The sequence below is a fragment of the Sorex fumeus genome, unplaced genomic scaffold, assembly GCF_029834395.1.
Source record: "Sorex fumeus unplaced genomic scaffold, SorFum_2.1 ptg000024l, whole genome shotgun sequence".
Classification (NCBI taxonomy): Eukaryota; Metazoa; Chordata; class Mammalia; order Eulipotyphla; family Soricidae; genus Sorex; species Sorex fumeus.
In genome coordinates, this window is record NW_026606081.1 from 21,590,888 (window position 1) to 21,612,527 (window position 21,640).

General features: G+C 62.3%; 1 protein-coding gene across 1 annotated transcript in view; it reads right to left on the minus strand.

The window, feature by feature from the left end:
• PLCH1 (phospholipase C eta 1) overlaps positions 1–21,435 on the minus strand; it is a 44,641-nt gene extending 23,206 nt beyond the window's left edge. The window contains exons 1-3 of the mRNA XM_056114314.1: positions 21,359–21,435; positions 2,078–2,224; positions 921–1,164 (exon numbers count right to left, since the gene is read on the minus strand). Coding sequence (XP_055970289.1) covers positions 921–1,164; positions 2,078–2,224; positions 21,359–21,428 — 461 coding nt within the window. The 5' untranslated portion in view covers positions 21,429–21,435. The remainder of the gene's footprint in view (positions 1–920; positions 1,165–2,077; positions 2,225–21,358) is intronic.
• Between the last annotated feature and the right edge of the window lie 205 nt (positions 21,436–21,640).

Here is a 21,640-nt window from a genome sequence, read left to right on the forward strand (position 1 = left end):
GGGTAAAGGCACATGCCAAGCATGCACCCCGCCCCACACGCATCCCAGCACTGTGGGCGGCCTGGACTCGCCCAGCACAGTCAGCCCCTGCATCAAGCCGCTGGCCCTGCTGGCCAAAAGCTGCTGGGAGGAGCCCCCTCTCCTCCCGCCAAGTAACTGACGGCCAGTGAGTGCAAAGGGTGTCCACACTGACACCCGCTTCCCCCTGATCTGTCAGGGCAGGAAGGGACTCACGAAAGCGCCACGTGACCATGGTCTGTCCTCGCAATCGGGGCTCAGGAACGCCCCCTTGGGCGCAGCCACCCCTCCTTCCTCAGGGAAACTGATGCAGCTCCCGGGAACCAGGCCGGGTGCCAGGGCTGAGGCTGAGGCAAGAGCGCCTGAAGGTGGCTGGGGCTCCCAAAGCCATGGGAAGAGAGAGGCCCTCCCCAAGCTCACGGCAGACAGAGCAGAGGCCGCGAGGACCTGCACCTCCATCGTGGACGGAGTAGACCACAGGGCACACCTGCAAGCGCAGGCTCACTGCCTCCTCTGAAAATGCTGAGATCCTGGGATCCTTGCTCTCCTCGGTGATCCTATGATCCCATGACCCCACAAGATCCCCGGTGATCCCTGCGATCCCTTGAGATTCCCTGTGATCCCACAATCCCCTATAATCCCCTGTGATCACTGGTGATTCCATGATCCCTGTAATCTCCAGTGATCTCTGGTGATCCCACAATCCCTGTGATCCCTGGTGATCCCATGATCCCATGAGGTCCCCCGTGATCCCGTGATCCCTGTGGTCCCTGGAGCTGTGACAAGACCATTCACCTCCTTTTCCCGCTGTGGGAGAGAGCCTGGGCCCCTTGCAGGCTCCTGACACTGTCACGTTCTCGGCTCTAAACCCCTGTGCACACATGCAGCACAGCCAAGGATATTGGTCGTGGGTCCTCTGCCTCTTGGCCAGCGAGTCCTCGTCTCGGATTCCGGCCAGCAGGTACTTGAGGCCGGTGACCCAGGTGCGGGCCTCCTCGGGGTTGGCAGTGAGGAGGTCCAGAGGCTCCATGTGGAGGCCGTGGTAGATGGTGAAGCAGCAGCTGGGGTCCAGGGCACCCTCGGGCTGCCGGAGGAAGATCTCGGACTGGCGGCCCTCGGTGACTTTGTAGATGGTGTCGATGAGGACTGGGGGCAGAGAGGGGGAGGCCAAGCTGAAGGGTCCCGACTTGCCCCGGACAGCACCTGGTGCCCGCTCACAGGCCTGACCAGCACGTTCTGCCCACCCAGAGCCTGCTCCAAGGAACACCGTCCGGGTCAGAGAACAGGCACCGATGCGGGGAGCTGGAGGGCCACAGGAACGAGGGGGCTTGGAGGCACCCGGGCGCACACATGGACTCGGGGCCACACGTGTGGCCAGTGGGCAGGGTGTGAGTGGAAGGTGCCGGAAGGAGGTGAGAAGGTTCTGGAGAGCCTGGAGGCAGTGCCGGGGCCTGATGATGGAGAGTGACCCCAGCTCCAGAGGTCAGGGCATCCCCTCCCTCGCCCCCGGCCGGCTGTGGGGGGAGCCTGGACACGTCCAGCAGGTCCTGCCCACGTCACTCTGACTCCTGCAGCGCTCTTGAGTGGACACAACCCTGACGCTGCTGCTGTCCATGGGGAATCATGGACCCCTGGCCTGGAAGCCCCTGGTCAGGGACCTCTCCAGGACAACAGCAGGGGCGTCACATGGGGGGGGCCAGGCCACCAGCAAGGGGATAGGCGCTCCCAGAAGGCCCTGCAGGGTGAGGGGGGACGCAGAGGGAACGGCCCCGGGGGCAGCGGGCAGGGACAGCCTCACCGACTACAGGAGAGACACCGCGATCCCCAGCAGACCAGGGACAGGGGAAGCTGCATGTGCTCACAGGGGAACGCACACTGGAGTGTCTGTCACAAGGGAACATGCATGCAGGCTCCTACACACCGGAGTGTCTATGCTACATGTGAACACATGTCCTACAGGCTCCCTGTACACAGGAAATATCTATGCCCCTGACCCTGGCTCTGCCCCACCCCTCGCCCCTGCCCTGCCCTCTGACCTGCCCACGCCCTGCCCCCTTACTCTTTGCCCTCTCGCCCTTGCGTGAGGGTCTCCAGCGGAGGCGGCTGCGGTGCTCATCCAGGTAGAAGAGCCGGACAAGGCCTTTGGTCCCACGCTTCAGTTTGACCATCTGGGTTCCCGACTGCATGACAGTCATGCATCGTTCAACTGCAACGAGAGGCCGCAGCTCAGCACACACACAGGGCTGGGACACTCACGTGTGCACGCACAGTGCCCGGGACACTCATGTGTGCACGCACAGAGCTTGGGACACTCACGTGTGCATGCACAGCGCCCAGGACACTCACGCGTACATGGACAGCGCCTGGGACACTCGTGTGCACACAGCACCTGAGACACTCGCATGTGCACGCACAGCGCCCAGGACACTCACATGTGCATGTACACGTGCAATGCAGAACACTCACATGTGCACACACAGCGCCCTGGACACTCACGTGTGCACGCACAGTGCTCAGGACACTCACACATGGATGCAGGTACAGTGCCAAGATGCTCACGCATGCACACATGTACAGTGCCAGGGACACTCATGTATGGATGCATGTACAGTGCTGGGGACGCTCAGATAAGCATGCACATTGTGCTCGGAATCTCCTGTCTGCCCAGGACACTCATCTGCGGGACACTCAGATGCGCGTGCACACACATGCACACAGTGCTGGGTGGCTCCCCTACGCAAGCACGGTGCTAGGGACACTCACCAAGCACTCAGGCACTCACGGTGGGTCACAGCACCAACACCAGGGGTGAGGTGGCCGAGAAGAGGAAGTACGGGCCAGAAGGAAGCGGCACCCCTGAAGGGCCCAGCAGAGCCTCCCTCACATGAGGACAGGGTAGAGCTGCAGGGCCACTGCCTGGGCCACCTCCACTGTCTCCCTCCAACCCCGCGGGCAGTCACGGCAACTCACAGGAGACACCTCATGCAGTTCCATGCTTGCCAGGGTCGTGGCACCAAGAGATCCGCCATGCAGGACCCAGCAGGCCCAAGAGTGCCAGGGATCCCTTCGCACATATGCAGTGTCAGAATCCCTTCTCGGGCACGACGGGCTACTGTCCAAGTGACCAGCGAGAGCCCCAGCTCCCTCAACCGCTCCCGACTCAGAGTGAAACACAAGTCTCCGGCGAGGGCTGCAGGGAGAATGAAGGCCCCGCAGTGTAGCCTGTTCCCAAGGCCCCTCCTCTAACCTCACCATCCTGCAGGACAAGCCGAGGCCATGGGTCTAGAGGACAATGCTTCGCCGGCTGACCCATGGGTCTGCCCAACCTCCAGACTCAGTTTCCTGATGTCACAGGCTGTGGTCTGCGTGGCCATGGTCTGCGTGGCTGTAGTCTGTTGTTGTGGACTGCATGACCGTGGTCTGCGCAGTCGTGGTCTGCGTGGTTGTGGTCTGCATGGCCATGATATGCGTGGCTGTGGTCTGAGTGGCCATGATCTACATGGTTGTGGTCTGTGTGGTTGTGGTCTACCTGGCCGTGGTCTACCTGGCCGTGGTCTGTGTGGCCATGATCTACGTGGTTGTGATCTGTGTTGTGGTCTGCGTGGCCGTGGTCTGCGTGGCCGTGGTCTTCGTGGCCGTGGTCTGCGTGGTTGTGGCTTGCGTGGCCATGATCTGCGTGGCCGTGGTCTGCGTGGCCATGATCTGCGTGGCCGTGGTCTGTGTGGTTGTGGTCTTCATGGCCATGGTCTGCATGGTTGTGGTTTGCGTAGCTGTGGTCTGTGTGGTTGTGGTCTGTGTGGCCATGGTCTGTGTGGCCGTGGTCTGTGTGGTTGTGTCTATGTGGTTATGGCCCACATGGCCATGGTCTCTGTGGTTATGGCTGCCATTTTATTTCCATTACCATCAGTAATTGATTTTATTGTGTTTTGAAAAATCATTGATTTTTGGTGGCCTGAAAATTAAGGGGAGTGGGGCGCAAAGCCCGAGGCACTCTCTCCCAGAGTGGACAGGGCTGTGGGGTGAGCGGCTGAGCCACAGGTTCCCTCCCGACTCAGACCCAGACACGCAGTCTGGACGCTGTCAGAGACCCCGGGGACAAAGGCTGCGTCTTACAGATCGGGGGCCGGAGACACGGCAAGGGGGCGCCTGCCTTTGCCCACGGCTGGCCCAGTCTGACCCTGAGTTGGTCCCACACGGCCCCAGCGCCCGGCAGGAGGGATAACAGAGCAGAGCCAGGAGGTCTGGACCCGGGGAGGGGCGGCACCCGGGGTCACAAGTTCAAGTTCAAAATGAGGAAACAAATCCAGCCGGGCTGGAGGCTCAGGGTCTGCCAGAGGGAGGGACACCCCGGCCCTCTGCCTCCCAGCTCTGGGCCCCTGCACACACACACACAGTGCATGCAACACACATGCACACAGCACATACAGTACAGACAGCACACACACAGCACATACAGAACACACAGTACATGCAACACACATACAACAGCACATACAGCCTATACAGCACACACATAGCACACACAGCACACACACAACACTCACACATAGCACACGGAGCATACACACAGCACACACAGTATATACAGTACACACAAGCACACAGTATATACAGCACACACAGCACACACACAGTACGCACAGCACACACGTACGCACATATAGTGCACAGTATATACAGCACACACACAGCGCACACACAACACACACAGAGCATACACACAACACACACAGCATATACAGCACACACAGCACACACACACACACACACACACACACACACACACCATGCTGACTTGTGGCCAGGCGCAGCAGCCAGGCCATGCCAGGACAGGCCACACTCCTGGGCACGCAGGTGTCAATCAGCTTCGCGCTCCTGAGGTCGCCCAGGGCTGCTCGGCCGTCTCTGGGCTGCATGTGAGGAGAATGAGCCCGACCTCAAACCCGGCGGCACCTGCCCAGGAATCGAGCAACCTGACCCGCCCTGGATGGGGCAGGGGCAGAGCACAGGCTGACGCAGAGGACCCCAGCCCCGCATACAGACAGACAAGCGAGCGAGACACTGTCCCTGAGACAAGCCCCGCTGAGCCGGGCCCCATCCCACCCTCTAGCACCCCAGACAAGGAACATGGCAGTGCAGAGACCCACAGGACAGCTTCAAGACCAGGTAGACAGGACAGGGGAAAGCGCGGCTGCACGCTGCAAGTCCCCTTCCATCCCCAGAACTGCATCTAGTGTACACACACACACACACACACACACACACACACACACAAGCCCACCAGGACTGGACCATAAGCACTGAGCCAGGAGTCAGCACTGAGCACCACCAGGGTGGCCCCCAACACCCAAACACAACAAATGTATAACGTGACCTTCAGGGGAATAGTCCCAAATGTATTTTAAAGTTCAGAGAACCCCATGACCCCCCAAACCAAGAGAGATCATCAACTGACCCATGAGCACAGAGCCATGTTTTATTTTAATGTCCACCTACTCCGCCAGCCCACATTTGTCTGACTCAGGACGGGGGCCCCTCAGTCATGGACGATCTCCTGCCATCCAGCTCATAGGTTTAGGGGGGTAGGGTTTAAATCCTCATTTAAAGTCCTTCTCCGCCCATGTACTTCCCAAATTCTCCAAATAACTGCTTTCTGGGTCAGCTAGGAGAGAGAGAGGGAGAGATGGAGAGAGAGGGGGAGAGGGGGAGAGGTGGGGAGAGAAAGGGAGGGAGAGAGGGAGAGAGAGAAGGAGAGGGGGGAGAGAGAGGGAGAGAGAGAGGGAGAGAGAGAAGGAGAGGGGGGAGAGAGAGGGAGAGAGAGGGAGAGAGGGGAGAGAGGGAGAAAGAATGAGAGAGGGAAAGGGAGGGAGAGAGGGAGAGAGAGAAAGGGAGGGAGAGAGGAAGAGAGAGGGGACAGGGAGAAAGAGGAAAAGAGAATGAGAGAGGGAGAAAGGAAGAGAGAGGGAGAGAGAGGGAGAAAGAATGAGAGAGGGAGAGGGAGGGAGACAGGGAGGGAGAGAGAGAGAGAGAAAGGAAGGGAGAGAGGGGGAGAGAAGGAGGGAGAGAGAGGGAGGGGGAGAAAGGGAGAAAGAGAGAGGGAGGGAGCGGAGGGGGGGAGAGAGGGGAGGGGGGAGGGATGGAAGGAGAGTTTTCGTGCTTTGGTGCGTGTTTTCAGACATGACTTTACGTGTGGATTTTCCCAATGAGCTGGCACGGGAGCTGCGGAGGAACAAAGTTTCCACAGCCTGTTCCCGGTTCAGGGAGACAAGGCTTCAGGCGAAGAACCCCAAGTAGCCACAGTGATGAGCGAACCCACTTTCACTGAGCTCACTCAGCTCACAGGGGTCACTCAGCTCACTGGGGTCACTCAGCTCACAGGGGGTCACTCAGCTCACAGGGATCACTCAGCTCACAGGGGTCACTCAGCTCACTGGGGTCACTCAGCTCATAAGGGTCACTCAGTTCACAGGGCTCACTCAGCTCATAAGGGTCACTCAGTTCACAGGGGTCACTCAGCTCACAGGACTCACTCAGCTCACAGGGGTCACTCACCTCACAAAGGTCACTCAGCTCACAGGGGTCACTCAGCTCACAGGACTCACTCAGCTCACAGGGGTCACTCACCTCACAAAGGTCACTCAGCTCACTGGGGTCACTCAGCTCACAGGGCTCACTCAGCTCACAGGGGTCACTCACCTCACAGGGGTGTCACTCACCTCACAAAGGTCACTCAGCTCACAGGAGTCACTCAGCTCACAGGGCTCACTCAGCTCACAGGGGTCACTCACCTCACAAAGGTCACTCAGCTCACAGGGCTCACTCAGCTCACAGGGCTCACTCAGCTCATAAGGGTCACTCAGTTCACAGGGCTCACTCAGCTCACAGGACTCACTCAGCTCACAGGGGTCACTCACCTCACAAAGGTCACTCAGCTCACAGGGCTCACTTAGCTCACAGGGCTCACTCAGCTCACAGGGGTCACTCAGCTCACTGGGGTCACTCAGCTCACAGGGCTCACTCAGCTCACAGGGCTCACTCAGCTCACAGGGCTCACTCAGCTCACAGGGCTCACTCAGCTCACTGGGGTCACTCAGCTCACAGGGGTCACTCAGTTCACATCTCCCACCACACCATCCCGAATCTCCGAGTGTGAGCTAAAGGCGTGGAGAATGGATCCACCTCTGGCGCCAAGTGAGTTCATTCACCAGACATGATCCAGAGACAAAAAATTAAAGTTGAGAGAGACCAACAAATTACAAAGATTCCACGGGACCCTGCCGAAGGCTGAGTCGTGTAGGGCACATCCGAGGGGGTGGGGGCCCCGCATACCCTCTCCCCCAAACAGCCCGGCTGCCAAATGCCCCACACTCCACAATTACCACCATGCTCCCGGCCGGACTCAACCGGGGCGAGCCTCCTCCAGAGTTAATCTGCTGAGCGCCTCGGGATGAGGTTTGGTGACTGAAATCTCCAGGCTTCCACGGAGTCCTGCTGGGCTATCATGCCCCAACCCCATCTCCCTGTGCGTCCAAATTCCCCAAAGCTGACACTCAGTTCAAAGTTTAACTCCAGCTTTATCACCCCGTGAAAAAATTTGAACTTCCTGGCGTTCATGGCCACCTTTGTGGCTGCGTGATATCTCAAACGACGACACTGATAGACCAGAAGGCGCCCCCACGTCCCACCAGCCCTGAGCCCCCGTCCCCCTATCCTGGCCCTGAGCTCCGTGTCCCCCAACCCCATCCCAGCCCTGAGCTCCGTTCCCCCACACGCTAGCCCAGTGCAGCAGCTTCTCTGCACTCGCATCTCAGGCTGGACTCTGGGAACGGCAGAGAACAAAGGAGGGACGGGAGAGGAGGGATTTTCCTTCATTTTTCAGAGACATTTTCTGAATTACAGATCACACCTTTACAAATGGCACTTCCAGCACACAAAGCCTGACATTCCCAGCCATTATCTACTCCTTGAGCTTTATCGTCAAAGCACAGAATGATCTGGGGACGCACAGTCCTCAAGTACTCAGACTGCTGAACTCGGGGCTGCCACGCTACGATCAGTCTCTGGCCAGCCTCTGCCCACCAGCTGGCCGCGGTGGTCACCACAGCTGACCCGCCTTCCCCTCAGCTCCCAGAGGCTCCCGTCCCCCATGCATGCCCACCCCCGCCAGCCCCAGTTCATCCCCGCACTGCTCCTTCAGTCACAGAGAAGCACGAACATGCACAGGCCACTAACGCGACGTGAAGGGACTGAGAGCCAAGAGGAGCTGGGACCCCCAGGGGAGGACACCCCATGCCTGGGCTCATCCCGGTGTCCCCACGACCCGGCCTTGGCATCTCCCCAGCCCCATCAACTCCCCTGGAGCCCGGCACTTCCGCAGCCGCTGGCCCCGACAGCAGGACCCCAGCCCTGGGGAGCCAAGACACATCAAGGGCCACGGGGCGGTGGGGGCGTGGGGCCAGGGCTGACGGCTCTTTCCAGAATATGCTCCAGGTCGGAGGCCCCGACAACTCCTTCAAGTGGCTTCTCCCGGGACATGGCACCTCTGAGCTCAGCACCCAGGTGGCCGGCTCGGGAGGCCCCGGAGGCTCAGGGCACTGGCCCGAATCAGTGTCGGTGGCCTCAGTCTCCCAGGCACCTGAGGGACACGGACAGGCTGCCCGGGGAGGGGCAGAAGGGATGAGGACAGGCCGCTCAGGGAGGGGCATGGACAGCACCGACACTCTCACTGTGGCTCCGGGGGGCGTGTCTGGGTTACTGAGCAACACAGGAACCACTGCTGTTCCTGCTGCAGACCCTTCCCTGCTGCCCAGGTGGCACTGCTGGTCGGGGGCAGGGGAGCAGGGGATGGGCCCGGGCTGGCCTATGGGCAAGAGCAGTAGTCCTGGGGTGCACGAGCTTCGGCCACACTGGGGCGAGCCCACCCAGGGCTGGGGGGGCTGGGGGACCTGGTGTCTAGCCCCTGAGCCGGTCCCCCGGTCCTCTCAGCTAGAGCAGAGAACACGAGGAACACAGCCCGCAGAAGACAGCCCACGGAGGGCTCTGGAATGTTCCCTGACCCCCCCCCCCCCCACAGACCCGCAGACAGCCCCGCGGAGGGCTCCGGAATATTCCCTGACCCCTGACCATGGACATGTCTGCAAGAATCCAAAGGGCTGTTAGACCCCGAATTCTGACGCAGACCAAGGCCAGCCTGGCGCCTGCAGCAGGTCCCACACGCAGCTCAGACACTGCCTGCTGGTCCTGCCTGGGGGCCAGGGCTGGACGAGGCCCCGGGCTGCAGCTGGCCGCGCTGCCCACGGGATCTGGGGAGACCTTGGCTGTGCCCAGCCGCCCCGGCACAATGCCTCGCAGGGGTCCAGCGAGAAAAGGTCAGCAGCCTGCCTGTGGCCTCCAGCAGGGCCTGGAATGCTGGCTACTGCCCAGGGCTTCGAGGATGTGCCCAAGACCCAGCCCAGCCCCATCCTATTGATGGTGGGGGTTTGGGGGCTCGCTGCTTTCTGAGGCCCTGGGCTCAACCCCTGGTTCCCCCAAACATCCATTTTGGAAGGTGGAGCAGCCAGGAGTGAGCTCTGAGTACTGTCAGGCATGGCCGCCAGGCCGGAACCAACTGTTCATTTCATTCTAAATAAAAAGAGGGCGGGGTGGCCTGTGGTGCCCACCTGTGGCCCAGCCTGGGGGGGGCAGCTTGGGCACCTCCACCTCCATCCGTGTTCAGCCCATTGCTGTTCCTCGGCGCCCTCCCCCCAAGAAGGAGCCCCCAGAGCCCAGCCCGGAGATGCCCCTGGGTCGGTGGTAGCAGCTGGGGAAGGAGGGTCCCCGCCCGCCCTGAGCACCCCAATGCAGGACGGCTCCTCCCACTGTTGGCGCCCGGCCCGGAATGGTGCCCCCGCAGCAGGGAAAAGAGGCGGCGACAGAGAACAGCTCAGGCCCTACTGGGGAAACTGAGGCTGTGGAGGTTAGAACCCGCAGCCCCCTCACCCGACCCGGCCGCAGATGAGCACACACGTGGGAGCTGAGATCCAGCCCAGCCTATGCCCGGCCCATGCCTGCTCTCTGCCCTGCCGCTGTCCACTGCCTCCTGCCAGGCCGCGATTCCTCCAGGGGTAAGAGCCCAAGTGAAGACAGAGAGAGGGCGCAGGGCGGGGGGAGGGGGGACTACTGCCACATCCACGGGGGCCCAGGCAATTGCCACCACGGTCGTGAGCCCTCACTCTGCACATGTGGGCACACACGGATTCACGCATGTACAAAGGTGTGTGCATGTGCGTGTGTGTGTGTGTGTGTGTGTGTGTGTGCTCCGGGGCAGACCCCCGTGCCCAGCGCCCACCACAGCTGTCCAGCTGAGGAAGGTGGAGACTCTCCGCTGGCCCCACCTGACCCACCCTGCCCACGGTGGGCAGAGTCCAGTCCACCCTGAATGCTCAGAACAAAGGGACCTCGGGTGCCCACCCTGTGCCCTGACCCCCTCACACACGCCCTCGGGTCTGTCCCACACCCCGGGAAAGCTGCAGCACGGCAGGGGCCCGTAGGGGACACAGACTAGCAGGCACAGGGTGGGAAGGAGGGAGGGAGGGAGGGGAGAGAGGGAGGGAGGGTGCAGGAGGACCCCGAGGAAGGGGTGTGCGGGACGGGCAGTGAGCCGTGGTGCCGGGGTGGCAGGCATTCCCACCCCGCCCTCCCCGGCTCCCCTCACTCCCTCTCTGCTCTCCTCCGTGCTCCCTCTCTCACCTCTGTCCCTCTCTTTCCTTCTCTCCCTCTCTCCCTCTCTCTCCTCTCTCTCCTTGTCCCTCCCTCTCTCTCTCTCTCTTTCTCTCTCTCCCTCTCTTCCTCTCTCTCCCTCTCTCCCTCTCCTTCTCTTCCTCTCTCTCCATCCCTCCATCCCTCCCTCTCCTGTTCTCTCCCACCCAGGCAGCTAGGAGATCAGCCTCCCCTCCTGCCATCCACACCTTTGGCCCCTCCTTCCAGAGCTTTCCCAGCTGACACAGGGACAGAGGAGACCACAGCGCTCGCTCTGTGCACCCTGGCACTTGTTGGGTTTCCAGGTCCTGGTCCAGAGCCCGGGGCGGCCCACAATGCTGGAGAGCCACTGAGGCACCTCCTGACTCAGCGTCCAGCAGAACGGACACTGACTCACGGGCGAATCCCAATGAAGGGCCGCAGGTGTCAGCGGCGGGGACGGGCCCACGCGTGGGTCTTCCCGGGCCGAGGAGCTGGCGGGAGATGCCGTGTGCAGCCTGGCCGGGGCCTCCCGCGGGGTCAGGCGTCACTCACCCCACCTCAGAGCCCCGGAATCAGACAGAAGGATTCCTTCAAATCCGCCACGGCGGAGGCGCTGGCAGGAAGGACACACACAGAATAATAAACCGTCAGGGCGACCACTGTTGGAAGGCGGCCTCAAGGGCCGAGGGAGGGCAGTTGGGATGGAGACGGGCCCGGTGGCAGGGACACTCTGATGGGGACACCCGCAAGGTGGGCAAGGACCCCACAGGACAGGACGGCCTCTAGTACTAGTACCTGTGCCTCAATCTTTAATGAGGGTGGGGAGGAAGGGAGGAAGGGAGGGAGAGAGGGAGAGAGGGAGAGAGAGGGAGAGAGAGATAGAGAGGGAGGGAGGAAGGGAGGGTGGGAGGGAGGGAGGGAGGGAGAGAGGGAGGGGGAGGGAGAGGAAGAGAGATGGAGAAAAGGAGGGGGAGACAGAGGGAGGAAGAGAGATGGAAGGAGAGAGAGAGGAAGGGAGAGAGGGAGAGAGAGGGAGAGTGAGGGGGAGGAAAGAGAGAAAGGGAGGGGGAGAGGGAAAGAGAGAGGGAGAGAGAAAGGGAGAGAGGGAGAAAGAGGGAGAAAAGGAGGGACTGAGGGAGGTAGAGAGATGGAAGGGGAGAGGGAGAGAGAGGAAGAGAGAGAGGAAAGGAGACAGAGGGAGAGGATGAGAGGGAGGAAAGAGAGAGAGGGAGAGGGGAGAGGGAGAGAGAGGGAGGGAGGAAGAGAGAGGCGGAGAGAGAGGTAGAAGGAAGGAGAGGTGCCTACCATGGAGGCAGCTGGCGTGGGTGGCAGGATGGACTCGGGACGGTGGTGCTGAGACCACACGGGCGCAGAGACGGGTGTTGGAACATGGATGACTGACACCCGGTCCCAAAAGCTTTGGAACTGTATCTCACGGCGATTCAATAGTGAATAAATCAACAAAGTGAACCTAAACCGTTAGGGAGGCAGGACAGGGCTCAGGCAGGGAAGGGGCCAGGAGGGGTGGGGTGGGCAGGGCGACGGCCAGGAACCACCAACTGCCATCGTGAGACGGAACCTTCCGGGACCAGGAAAACGGATTCAAGCCTCTGGAGCGGGAGGCGACACCGTGAGGGTCTGCCTGGGGACCCTTCAGGCCACCAGCCAGGCGAGCAGGGCAGGGCAGAGGCAGCGCAGGCACCAGGCAGAGGTCTCAGGGCATCCTGACAGGCGGGGGCCGGGGCAAGGGGGGCACCAGGGACCGAGCATCTCCCAAGGCTCGGCCAGGATGGCAGAACGGCCCGGCAGGGGTCCGGTGTCCGCTAGAGCCGGCCCCAAGCAGGCTAGCTCCGTGCCGGACCGGACACGGGCAGGGCTGGGCAGGGCTGGGCAGGATGGGCAGGGACAGGCAGGGACAGGCAGGGGCAGGCAGGGGCGGGCAGGGGCAGGCAGGGGCGGGCAGGGGCAGGCAGGGGTGGGCACAAACAGGCAGACACGGGCAGGGATGGACAGGGACGGGCTGGACGGGCAGACATGGGCAGGGGCGGGCAGGGGCGGGCTGGGGTGGGCAAGACAGAAACGGGCAGGCATGGGCAGGGACGGTAGAGATGGGCAGGGCTGGGCAGGGGTAGGCTGGGCAGGACAGGTCCGGGGCCTTCCGAGAGCCAAGACGCAGGTGCCCCCGGCTGTCTCCCCTGGCAGCCCGGCAGGAGCAGGGGCCAAGCGCTCAGGACCTCCCCGTTGGGCAAACCGTCTCCTGACACCTGCTCGAGCCATACCGACACGGGCTACAGAGGCCTCCCCCCACCCCACCCCCGAGCTGCCGAGCCCCCCACCGCCTGCCTGAGGTCCCATCCCTGCGGAGAGCGGGTGCCCAGCAGGGCGTGACAGGCCACCCTGCAGCCTGGACTCCGCGACCCCCGTCCCCCCTCGCCCTGCACAGACCGGCCGGCACGCCTCCACGCGGCGCTTACCCTTCTCGGGATTCAAGTTCTTATACACTTCCAGCTCTGCCATCCAGCAGGGCGCGCATTCTCGGCCGGAGCCTCGGGGGAGGGGAGGCAGCCTCAGCTGCGGCACGGCACCGGCCGGCAGATCAGATCCCTCCCGGCAGATCCGCCAGCCCCAGAGCAGAACTTTGCCCCGAGTGAGCCGTGAGCCGGGCGAGTGAGCGGGAGGCTGCCCCTCACGGCCCTGCGGGATGCGCGGCAGGCAGCTTGCGGGAGCCCCGGGCCAGCCTGCAGCCCTGCACGGACCACACCGCTGGAAAGCACTCCTCACCCACAGCCGCCTCCGCGGGAGACCGCCACGGTGTGACGCAGGCTGGCTGCCGCGCTGACACACAGACACACAGACACACGCGCAGACACACAGAGGCACACAGACACAGACACAGACACACAGACGCACATGCAGAGACACACGCAGACACACAGACACACAAAGACACACGCAGACACACAGAGGCACACAGACACAGACACAGACACACAGACGCATATGCAGAGACACACGCAGACACACAGACACACAAAGACACACGCAGACATATAGACATACGCGCAGACACACAGACACACAGACACACATGCAGAGACACGCACAGAGACAGACACAGACATGCACACAGAGACATGGACAGAGACACATGCACAGACACACATAGACACACAAACACACATGCAGACACACAAGCACAGACACGCAGACACTCACAAAGACAAAACACAGAGACACACACAAAGACACAGACACAGAGACACACAAAGACAACATGCACACAGACACATGCAGACATATGCACAGACACACACAGAAACACAGAGCCACACACAGACCCACGAAGGCACACGCAAAGACATGCATGCACAAAGACATACAAAGACACATGCAGAGACATGGAGACAGATGCAGAAAAATGCAGAGACATGCATGTGGTCAGACACATGCAGAGACAGCCAGAGACACACGTGCATATGTACATGTGCTCAGACATGCACACACACACACGTGCAGGCATATGCACGCTCAAAAATACGATCACAGACACACCCAAGATACGAGCGGAGACGCATGCACACAGACACACACACACACACACACACAAGGGACGTGTCCCGTGCAGACACAGGCGTGCAGACTCACACACAAGCAAGGCATGTGTCCTGTGCAGACACAGGCATGCAGACACATGCACACACGAGGCACGTGTCCCGTGCAGAAACAGCATGCAGACATGCACACACGAGGCATGTGTCCCATGCAAACACAGGCGTGCAGACTCACACACGCGCGAGGCACACGTCTCGTGCAGACACAGTGTGCAGACATGTGCCCACAAGAGGCATGTGTCCCATGCAGACACAGGCGTGCAGACCCTCTTGCTAGGAGCTCGGCGAGGCCGCGTGTGCAGTCCCTGGGCACAGACGCCCATGTGGTCAGGCAGAGACTCAGATCTCGTATGAAACAATGCACACATCTCAGCGTAATGCATCCACGGCCCTTCAGTCACCTTCATCACGTCACACATCTCTCGAGCCTGCCGCCAGGCTGCTTCACACAGACTCGACCTCCGGCCAGGCCCCCAGCTGGGAATGGGCAGAGGGGTCCTCTGAGGGCGGGGAAGCCTCTGCAAGGCCAAACAGGGCTCCAGCCCCGCTGCCTGCAGGGTCACGTGACCTGCCCAGCAGGGCTTGCCCCCGCCTCCGCGGCCCCAGGAGGCCCGAGGTCTGCAGCCCCCAGCTGTGCTCCACTGCAATTGCTCAGGCGAGGGGGGAGTCGCCCTTCCAGAAGCTTCCCGGATGCTTCCTCAGGACCCGGCACCCCTTTGGGGCAGGAAGATCCTCTGACTCCACAGGGAACGCACTTGCTTGGCACACAGCCCTCACAGAGGCCAGACCACCCGGGGCCCCTAAGCACTTCACAGAGACCCCCGAGTACCACACAGGGACACCCAAGCACCTCACAGGGACCCCCGAGAACCACACAGGGACCCCTGAGCAACTCACAGGGACCCCAAGAACCACACAGAGACCCCCGAGCACCACACAGGGCCCCTGAGCACCACGCAGGGACCCCCGAACACCTCACAGAGACCCCCCAAGTACCTCACAGGGACCCCAAACACCTCACAGGGATCCCAAGCACCTCACAGGGACCCTGAGCACCTCACAGAGAACCCCGAGTACCACACAGAGACACCAGAGCAACTCACAGGGGCCCCAAGAACCACACAGGGACCCCCAAGCACCTCATAGAGACCCCCCAAGCACCACACAGGGCCCCTGAGCACCACGCAGGGACCCCCGAACACCTCACAGAGACCCCCCAAGTATCTCACAGGGACCCTGAGCACCTCACAGAGAACCCCGAGTACCATACAGAGACACCGGAGCAACTCAGGGGCCCCAAGAACCACACACGGACCCCCAAGCAACTCACAGGGACTCCCGAGCAACTCACAGGGACCCCGAGCACCTCACAGGGACCCCGAGCACCTCAAAGGGACCCCTGAGCACCTCACAGAGACCCCAAGCACAGGGACATGCTCGGCACTGCCGGCTATGCCTCAGAGAACAATACCAAGAATAACCTTTTCCCTTTAGCTTACCAGAGCCCAGAGCCCTGCGTGCCTGCACGTGCCCCTGCACAGCCATCCTGCACCTCCCCCCACCCGCCGTGCCCACCCCTGAGCCCCCCCGGCCATCACGCACCTGCCCCCGCCCCCGGCCATGCCAGAAACTCCGACCTCTCAGGCGGAGGGGTCCCTTCCCCCTTTCACGTAAACGGTGATGGTTGGCGCCGTGGGCTTGGGCATGGGATAGGCTGGGTGGGACCCCAGGAAGGTCCCAGCCCCAGCAGCGCCTCAGCTAGGCCCAGGGACAGTCCGGAGCCATCCTGAAGCTTGGCTGGGGTCATGCTGCCAGGAGGCCTCTGGGGGTGCAGGAAGGGGACAGGCCATGGGAGGCCGAGGCATGGCCAGGCAGCACCGCATGTGCCATCCTCACTCAGCAAACTGCCCCGAGCAGGGCCCAGGCGCTGGGGATGCTGAGGGGCCAGGGGTGAAGACGAGCCTCCGGGCTGCGGCTGCCATGTCCCACTGTGCCAGGGCGGGCCCAGCCTCAGTGACACCAGCACGATGCCCGCCCCTGGGGGACCGCAGAAGCCCCTTGCCCAGGGGGCACTCAGACTGCAGAGCAGGGGGTCTGTCTGCGGCCTTACAGCCCCTGACCTGTCTCAGAGAGACGGGCAGTGAAGGGGGACACTCCCAGACCCAGCTCTGCCCCTGAGGGCCCAGAGCAGAGGCAAACTGACCACACAGGCTGCCCATTGAGCAGGGTCCACTGAGCTGACCCACACAGGCTGCCTACTGAGTGGCCATGCAGGGGTGCTAGAGGTCATTCTTCTGCCCCTAGCCAAAGCTCCTCTGGGCACAAGGCAGCAGTGGGGACGAGGCACCCAGACCTGGGTTCCAGGGATTGACGGCCGGGCGGGCCCTGGGGCGGCCGCAGGGCTGTGAGGCTGGAGGATGTGGCCGGCCGTGGCCTCATCACACACGTGTCCTTCATCTGGGACACCCCAGGCATGTGCTGGGGACAGTGACGCTGGATGCACCCAGACAGCCAGGCTGGGCAACAGAAAGTATCAGGAAGGCCAGGGTTGCTGCCCACGAACATCCAGGTTCCAGAAGGTTCTCAGCTCCCAGGGATGGAGCCAAGCTGGGAAGGGAAGAGGCGATGGCACGGCCCCACCACTCCCTCACAGTGGACAGGACCAGCAGCCACCAGCCCTGAGGCTTCCCAGGGGCTCTGCACAGATGCGGGGTCAGCGGGCAGGGAGGGCTCTGGGGTAGAAGGACAGGGGTCCAGGCCAGGAAGAACTGGGGTCAGAGAGAGGAAAGCAGGGAGGGCACTTTCCTTGCACACTGTCAGCCTGGGCTCAATCCCCGGCACCACATATGGTCCCGAGCACAGAGCCAGGAGTCAGCCCTGAGCACAGAGCCAGGAGTCAGCCCTGCGCACAGAGCCAGGAGTCAGCCCTGAGCACAAAGCCCGGAGTGAGTCCCAAGCATAGAGCCGGAAGTCAGCCCTGAGCACAGAAGCAGGAGTGACCCTGAGCACAAAGCCAGGAGTCATCCCTGAGCACAGAGCCGGGAGTGACCCTGAGCACAGAGCCAGGAGTCAACCCCGAGCACAGAGCCAGGAGTGACCCTGAGCACAGAGCCAGTTATGACCCTGAGCACAGAGCAAGGAGTGACCCTGAGCACAGAACCAAGAGTCAGCCCTGAGCACTGCTGGGTGTGAACCCTTTCGTGACTCCAGTTCTCGGGGCTGCCCACATGTCCAGCAGGAGTCCAGCTGCTCTTCGGGCAGCCCTGAGCCACTGCCCAGCCACTGTGCTGGGAAGGGAGACAACACTGCAAAAGTTTTTTATAAAACCCCCAAGTGTGAAATCGGCCCCCTAGTGTCCCCGGGCCCAGAGTGGGGAGGGGGCGCGAGGCTGCGGGGCCGGGAACCACAGCACAGGGGAGGCTGGTCTGGGGAGAGGCTGCACAGCGGGGAGGCTGTTTTAAACATTTGTTTAAGGGGGACGGTGTTGGCCCCTCCCCGATGCTCGGGGCTCATTCCTCCAGCCCCCACAAATTCACTTGGCTTTGGGGGGCCACACCCAGCAGTTCTCGGGCCCCTGGCAGGTGTGGAGAAGGGGCAGTGTCCAGCGGCTTTGTGGGAAGGGGCATCTCCCCAGCAATACTCAGCCGGTTGTGGGCTGGTCTGGGGTTCGACACCAGGGGCCCACAGTGCCAAGCATCTCCAGCCAGTCCAGCCTGGCCAAGCAGACGCCCCTGCCCAGCCCCACAGCCTGGCCCAGTCACTGACCATGTCTCCTGGACCCAGGGCACACAGGTGCCGACACAGCAGAGCCACACCCCTGCCACCTGTGGTCAATGCCTGCTGGCCTCTCTCTGGGGAAGGCTGACCATGGCCCGGGGCTCAGGATCTGGACCCTCCCGCCCCCAAAGACCCTGAGCTCACGGCCTCTGTGCCTGGGGGCCACTCTGCGGCCAGGGGAGAGGGGTCCCCTCTGCAGGACACGCCCAGTCCAGGCGGGCTGGCCACTGCGGGACTGACCCCCTCCCGGAAACCCTCCCGGTCACAGCCCTGCGCCTCGGGCTAGGCTATCTCTGAATTAGACCAACTTGTCTCAAGGAAACGCTGCCGGTCGGACATCACCTCCCACAGGCCGGGAGGAGCCGCCCCGACCTCTCTCCCTCCAAGGCCTGGAGCAAACAAGGGCAGCGGCCACATCTGCGTTGCGGCGAGAGGTGGGGACCAAGGAGCCGGAAGCAAAGTGCCACTGACATCTCAGCCGGTCACCACCCCCACGTGGGCCCCAGGGACAGCTGGCCACTCTCCCGCTGACCTGGCCACTCTCCTCTGACCCGGCCACTCTCCTGCTGACCCACCGCACCAGCCGCATTTCCAGGTCAGTCCTAATCACTCTCCCACACTCCCAAGTCATCTTTCTCACTGATGAAACCATTAATTAAGAAACCGAATCCCGGGGCTGGAGCGATAGCACAGCGGGTAGGGCGTCTGCCTTGCACGCGGCCGACCCGGGTTCAATTCCCAGCATCCCATATGGTCCCCCGAGCACTGCCAGGAGTGATTCCTGAGTGGAGAGCCAGGAGGAACCCCTGTGCATCGCTGGGTGTGACCCAAAAAGCAGAAAAAAAAGAAAGAAAAAAGAAACCGAATCCCTCTTGTATGGCTTGTATGGGGCTTGCAGATTCCAGTGAGGAGCAGCTGAGACCCAAGCGGACAGAACGGGACTGAACCTCAGCTGGGGGGCACACTGGTGACAGAGGGGGTGGAGAGGGAATGACATTCGCGAGAAACCATTACGAATTGTAAGGCAAAAACGTTTTAAAGAATAAAAAGTACATATTTTGAAACAAAAATAATTTGGGAATTATCACAAACAACACTGTATGGAAATATTTTAAAAATTAAAAATAGAAAAAGCCTGGAAAGCTGCCCGTGGCGTATTCGATATGCCAAAAACAGTGACAACGAGTCTCACGATGGAGACGTTACTGGTGCCTGCTCGAGCAAATTGACGAATAACGGGACTACGGTGCTAAAATAGAAAGTACCTTGGGGGGCAGGTAACAGGGTAAGGGCCCTGGCCCCTTCCTGGAGACGTCCAGAGGGCCGAGACGTGCCTGGCAGACGCAGGAAGCTAGCCTGGGACCCCAGAACACCACCAGGAGCCAGCCCTGAACCCGGGGCCAGGGACAGCCTGTGTGCCACCAGCCATGGTCCAACAAATACCGTGCGCACAGCGTTAGGCCTCCAGCAAGCCCGGCCAGCCCCCACAGCCACAGAGTGAGGGACAGGGAAAGGAGAAAGGCCGGGAGCACTTCCCAGATGAGCCCTCCGCCCGGCCAGCGCTGCGCCCCCAGAAGGCCCATGGGGCCGGGAGTGGCCTGCAGTTGTCACTCCAACAGGGGCCGGGGCCCACCAGGCAGGCCTGCTCCGGGGCCCTGACAACATGTCTCGGCCAGGACGCCCACCCAGATCAGCTCCCAGCCTGGGAAACCCCCGCTGGGCCCTCGGGGTGGCAGGGGCTTGATGATGCCGAACCCGTGTCCAGAGGGCAGGACAGACGTCCAGGCCGCGGGCACCTCTCTTGGAACCGCAGCCTGGAGGTGCAGGAGTCAGGCCAGCTGGGACGCCCCAGAGGCCCTGCCCAGCAGGACGCTGAAGCCCCTCCACACCCCTGCACGTCACTGCAGCCGCCCCGCCACCCCTCACAGCTCCGGAGTCAGGCGGTGCCTGAGCAGGGTCAGGGTCCGCCACCCCAGTCACTGACCAACTGGGTCCCAGCTCGGCAAGGCCCAGGGGGGCACGTCCAGCACCTGTGAAAGCCACGGCACATTCACGCGCCCGCCAGCGCCCCCTCCCAGCCCCGGTCTCGGCCAGGACAGCTGTCCCTGGAAGTGATGTGCTCTGCTGCCCCCGTGTGGCAGAAACGCTGCATGATGGGCCGCGCACGGGATCGGGCACCTTGGAGACCCCCCCCTGACCATCCACCCTGGCACCCGGGGCCTCCAGGTGCGCCCAGCTGGGCCTCCTCAGAGCCGGTGGCAGGGGTGATACTGCCCGGGTAAGCCAGCACGAAACCAGGAGGGTCCCTGGGCACCAGCCCCGACTGAGAACTGGACCACCCCCCACAAGCATGAGAGGACCGAGGTACAGGACCGCCCTCCGAGACCAAGCGCAGGGCAGCCGCCAGAAACAGGGGGATTCAGGCAGACCCCGCAGACCCACCTCCCAGCTTTGGGTGCTGAGGAAAGTCATTCTTCCGTAACTACAAACACGCTGGGAAGAAGGTGCCGGGCCTGAGAGGCAGCACCAGCTAAGGCTTGACAGGTCGGCCCAGAGACCGCCCCGAGCAGAGCCAGACCTGAGCCCCGAGCCCGGTGTGACCCAAACACAGAGCCCATGTGAGGCAGACAGCATGAGGGGCCCGGTGGAGCCCATGGTCGGGGGCAGCCTCAGTTTCTACACCCCGATAAGGACCCTCCCCACCCTGCACAGCACAGGGGATAGACCCTCTCTGACTTTCCCCTGAACAGTGCAGGGGGCAAACCCTCCCCAACCCTCCCCTGCAGAGTGTAGGGGGCAGACCTTCCCCTCCTCTGCCCTGCACCCACAAAGGGTTCAAAGCCTCATCAGGGGGCGTTCATGCAGGGCCACAGGTCAGACACACCCACTGGGCCCAGAAAGGCTGGGCCTGACCGTGGCCTGCCTACCTGTGCTCTGACCAACTGCAGAAGGAAGAGATTGCAGGGGATGGGGCAGGGCCAGGGCAGGGCCGGGGCAGGGCCAGTACGGGGACAGGGACAGGGCAGGGTCAGGACAGGGCCAGCACAGGGGACAGGGACAGGGCAGGACAGAGCAGGGTAGGGCAGGGCGGGGTGGGGCAGGATCGGACAGGCCCACTCAGGTGTATGCTGGCCAGGGTGTGTCTAGGGGCTCCATGGCCAATGACGCATGAACTGGCTCTGCCTGCCAGAGCGGGTGACCCATCCGTCCCCAGGGCCGCGCGCCCGGCTCACCGTGGAAGGCGCAGTTGTCCACCAGGAAGTGCCTCCGGTACCGCGCCCCGCTCCGCTGTCCTGAGCTCATGGCACCCTGCAGAGAGAGGGAGGAGTGAGTGTGGCGGGCAGCGCTGGACTCTTCCGTCCAGAGACGGGGCCGGATGTCCACCACCTGCCCCCGGGAGGCTGCAGCCAGTAGCTGTTCTGGGGCTCCTGCAGGCCGGGCCCAGGAGGGACACCTCAGGGTGGGCTGTGTCCAGCAGGCCGGCCCCGCGCCCTGCCCAGCTGCCGAGCCCATAC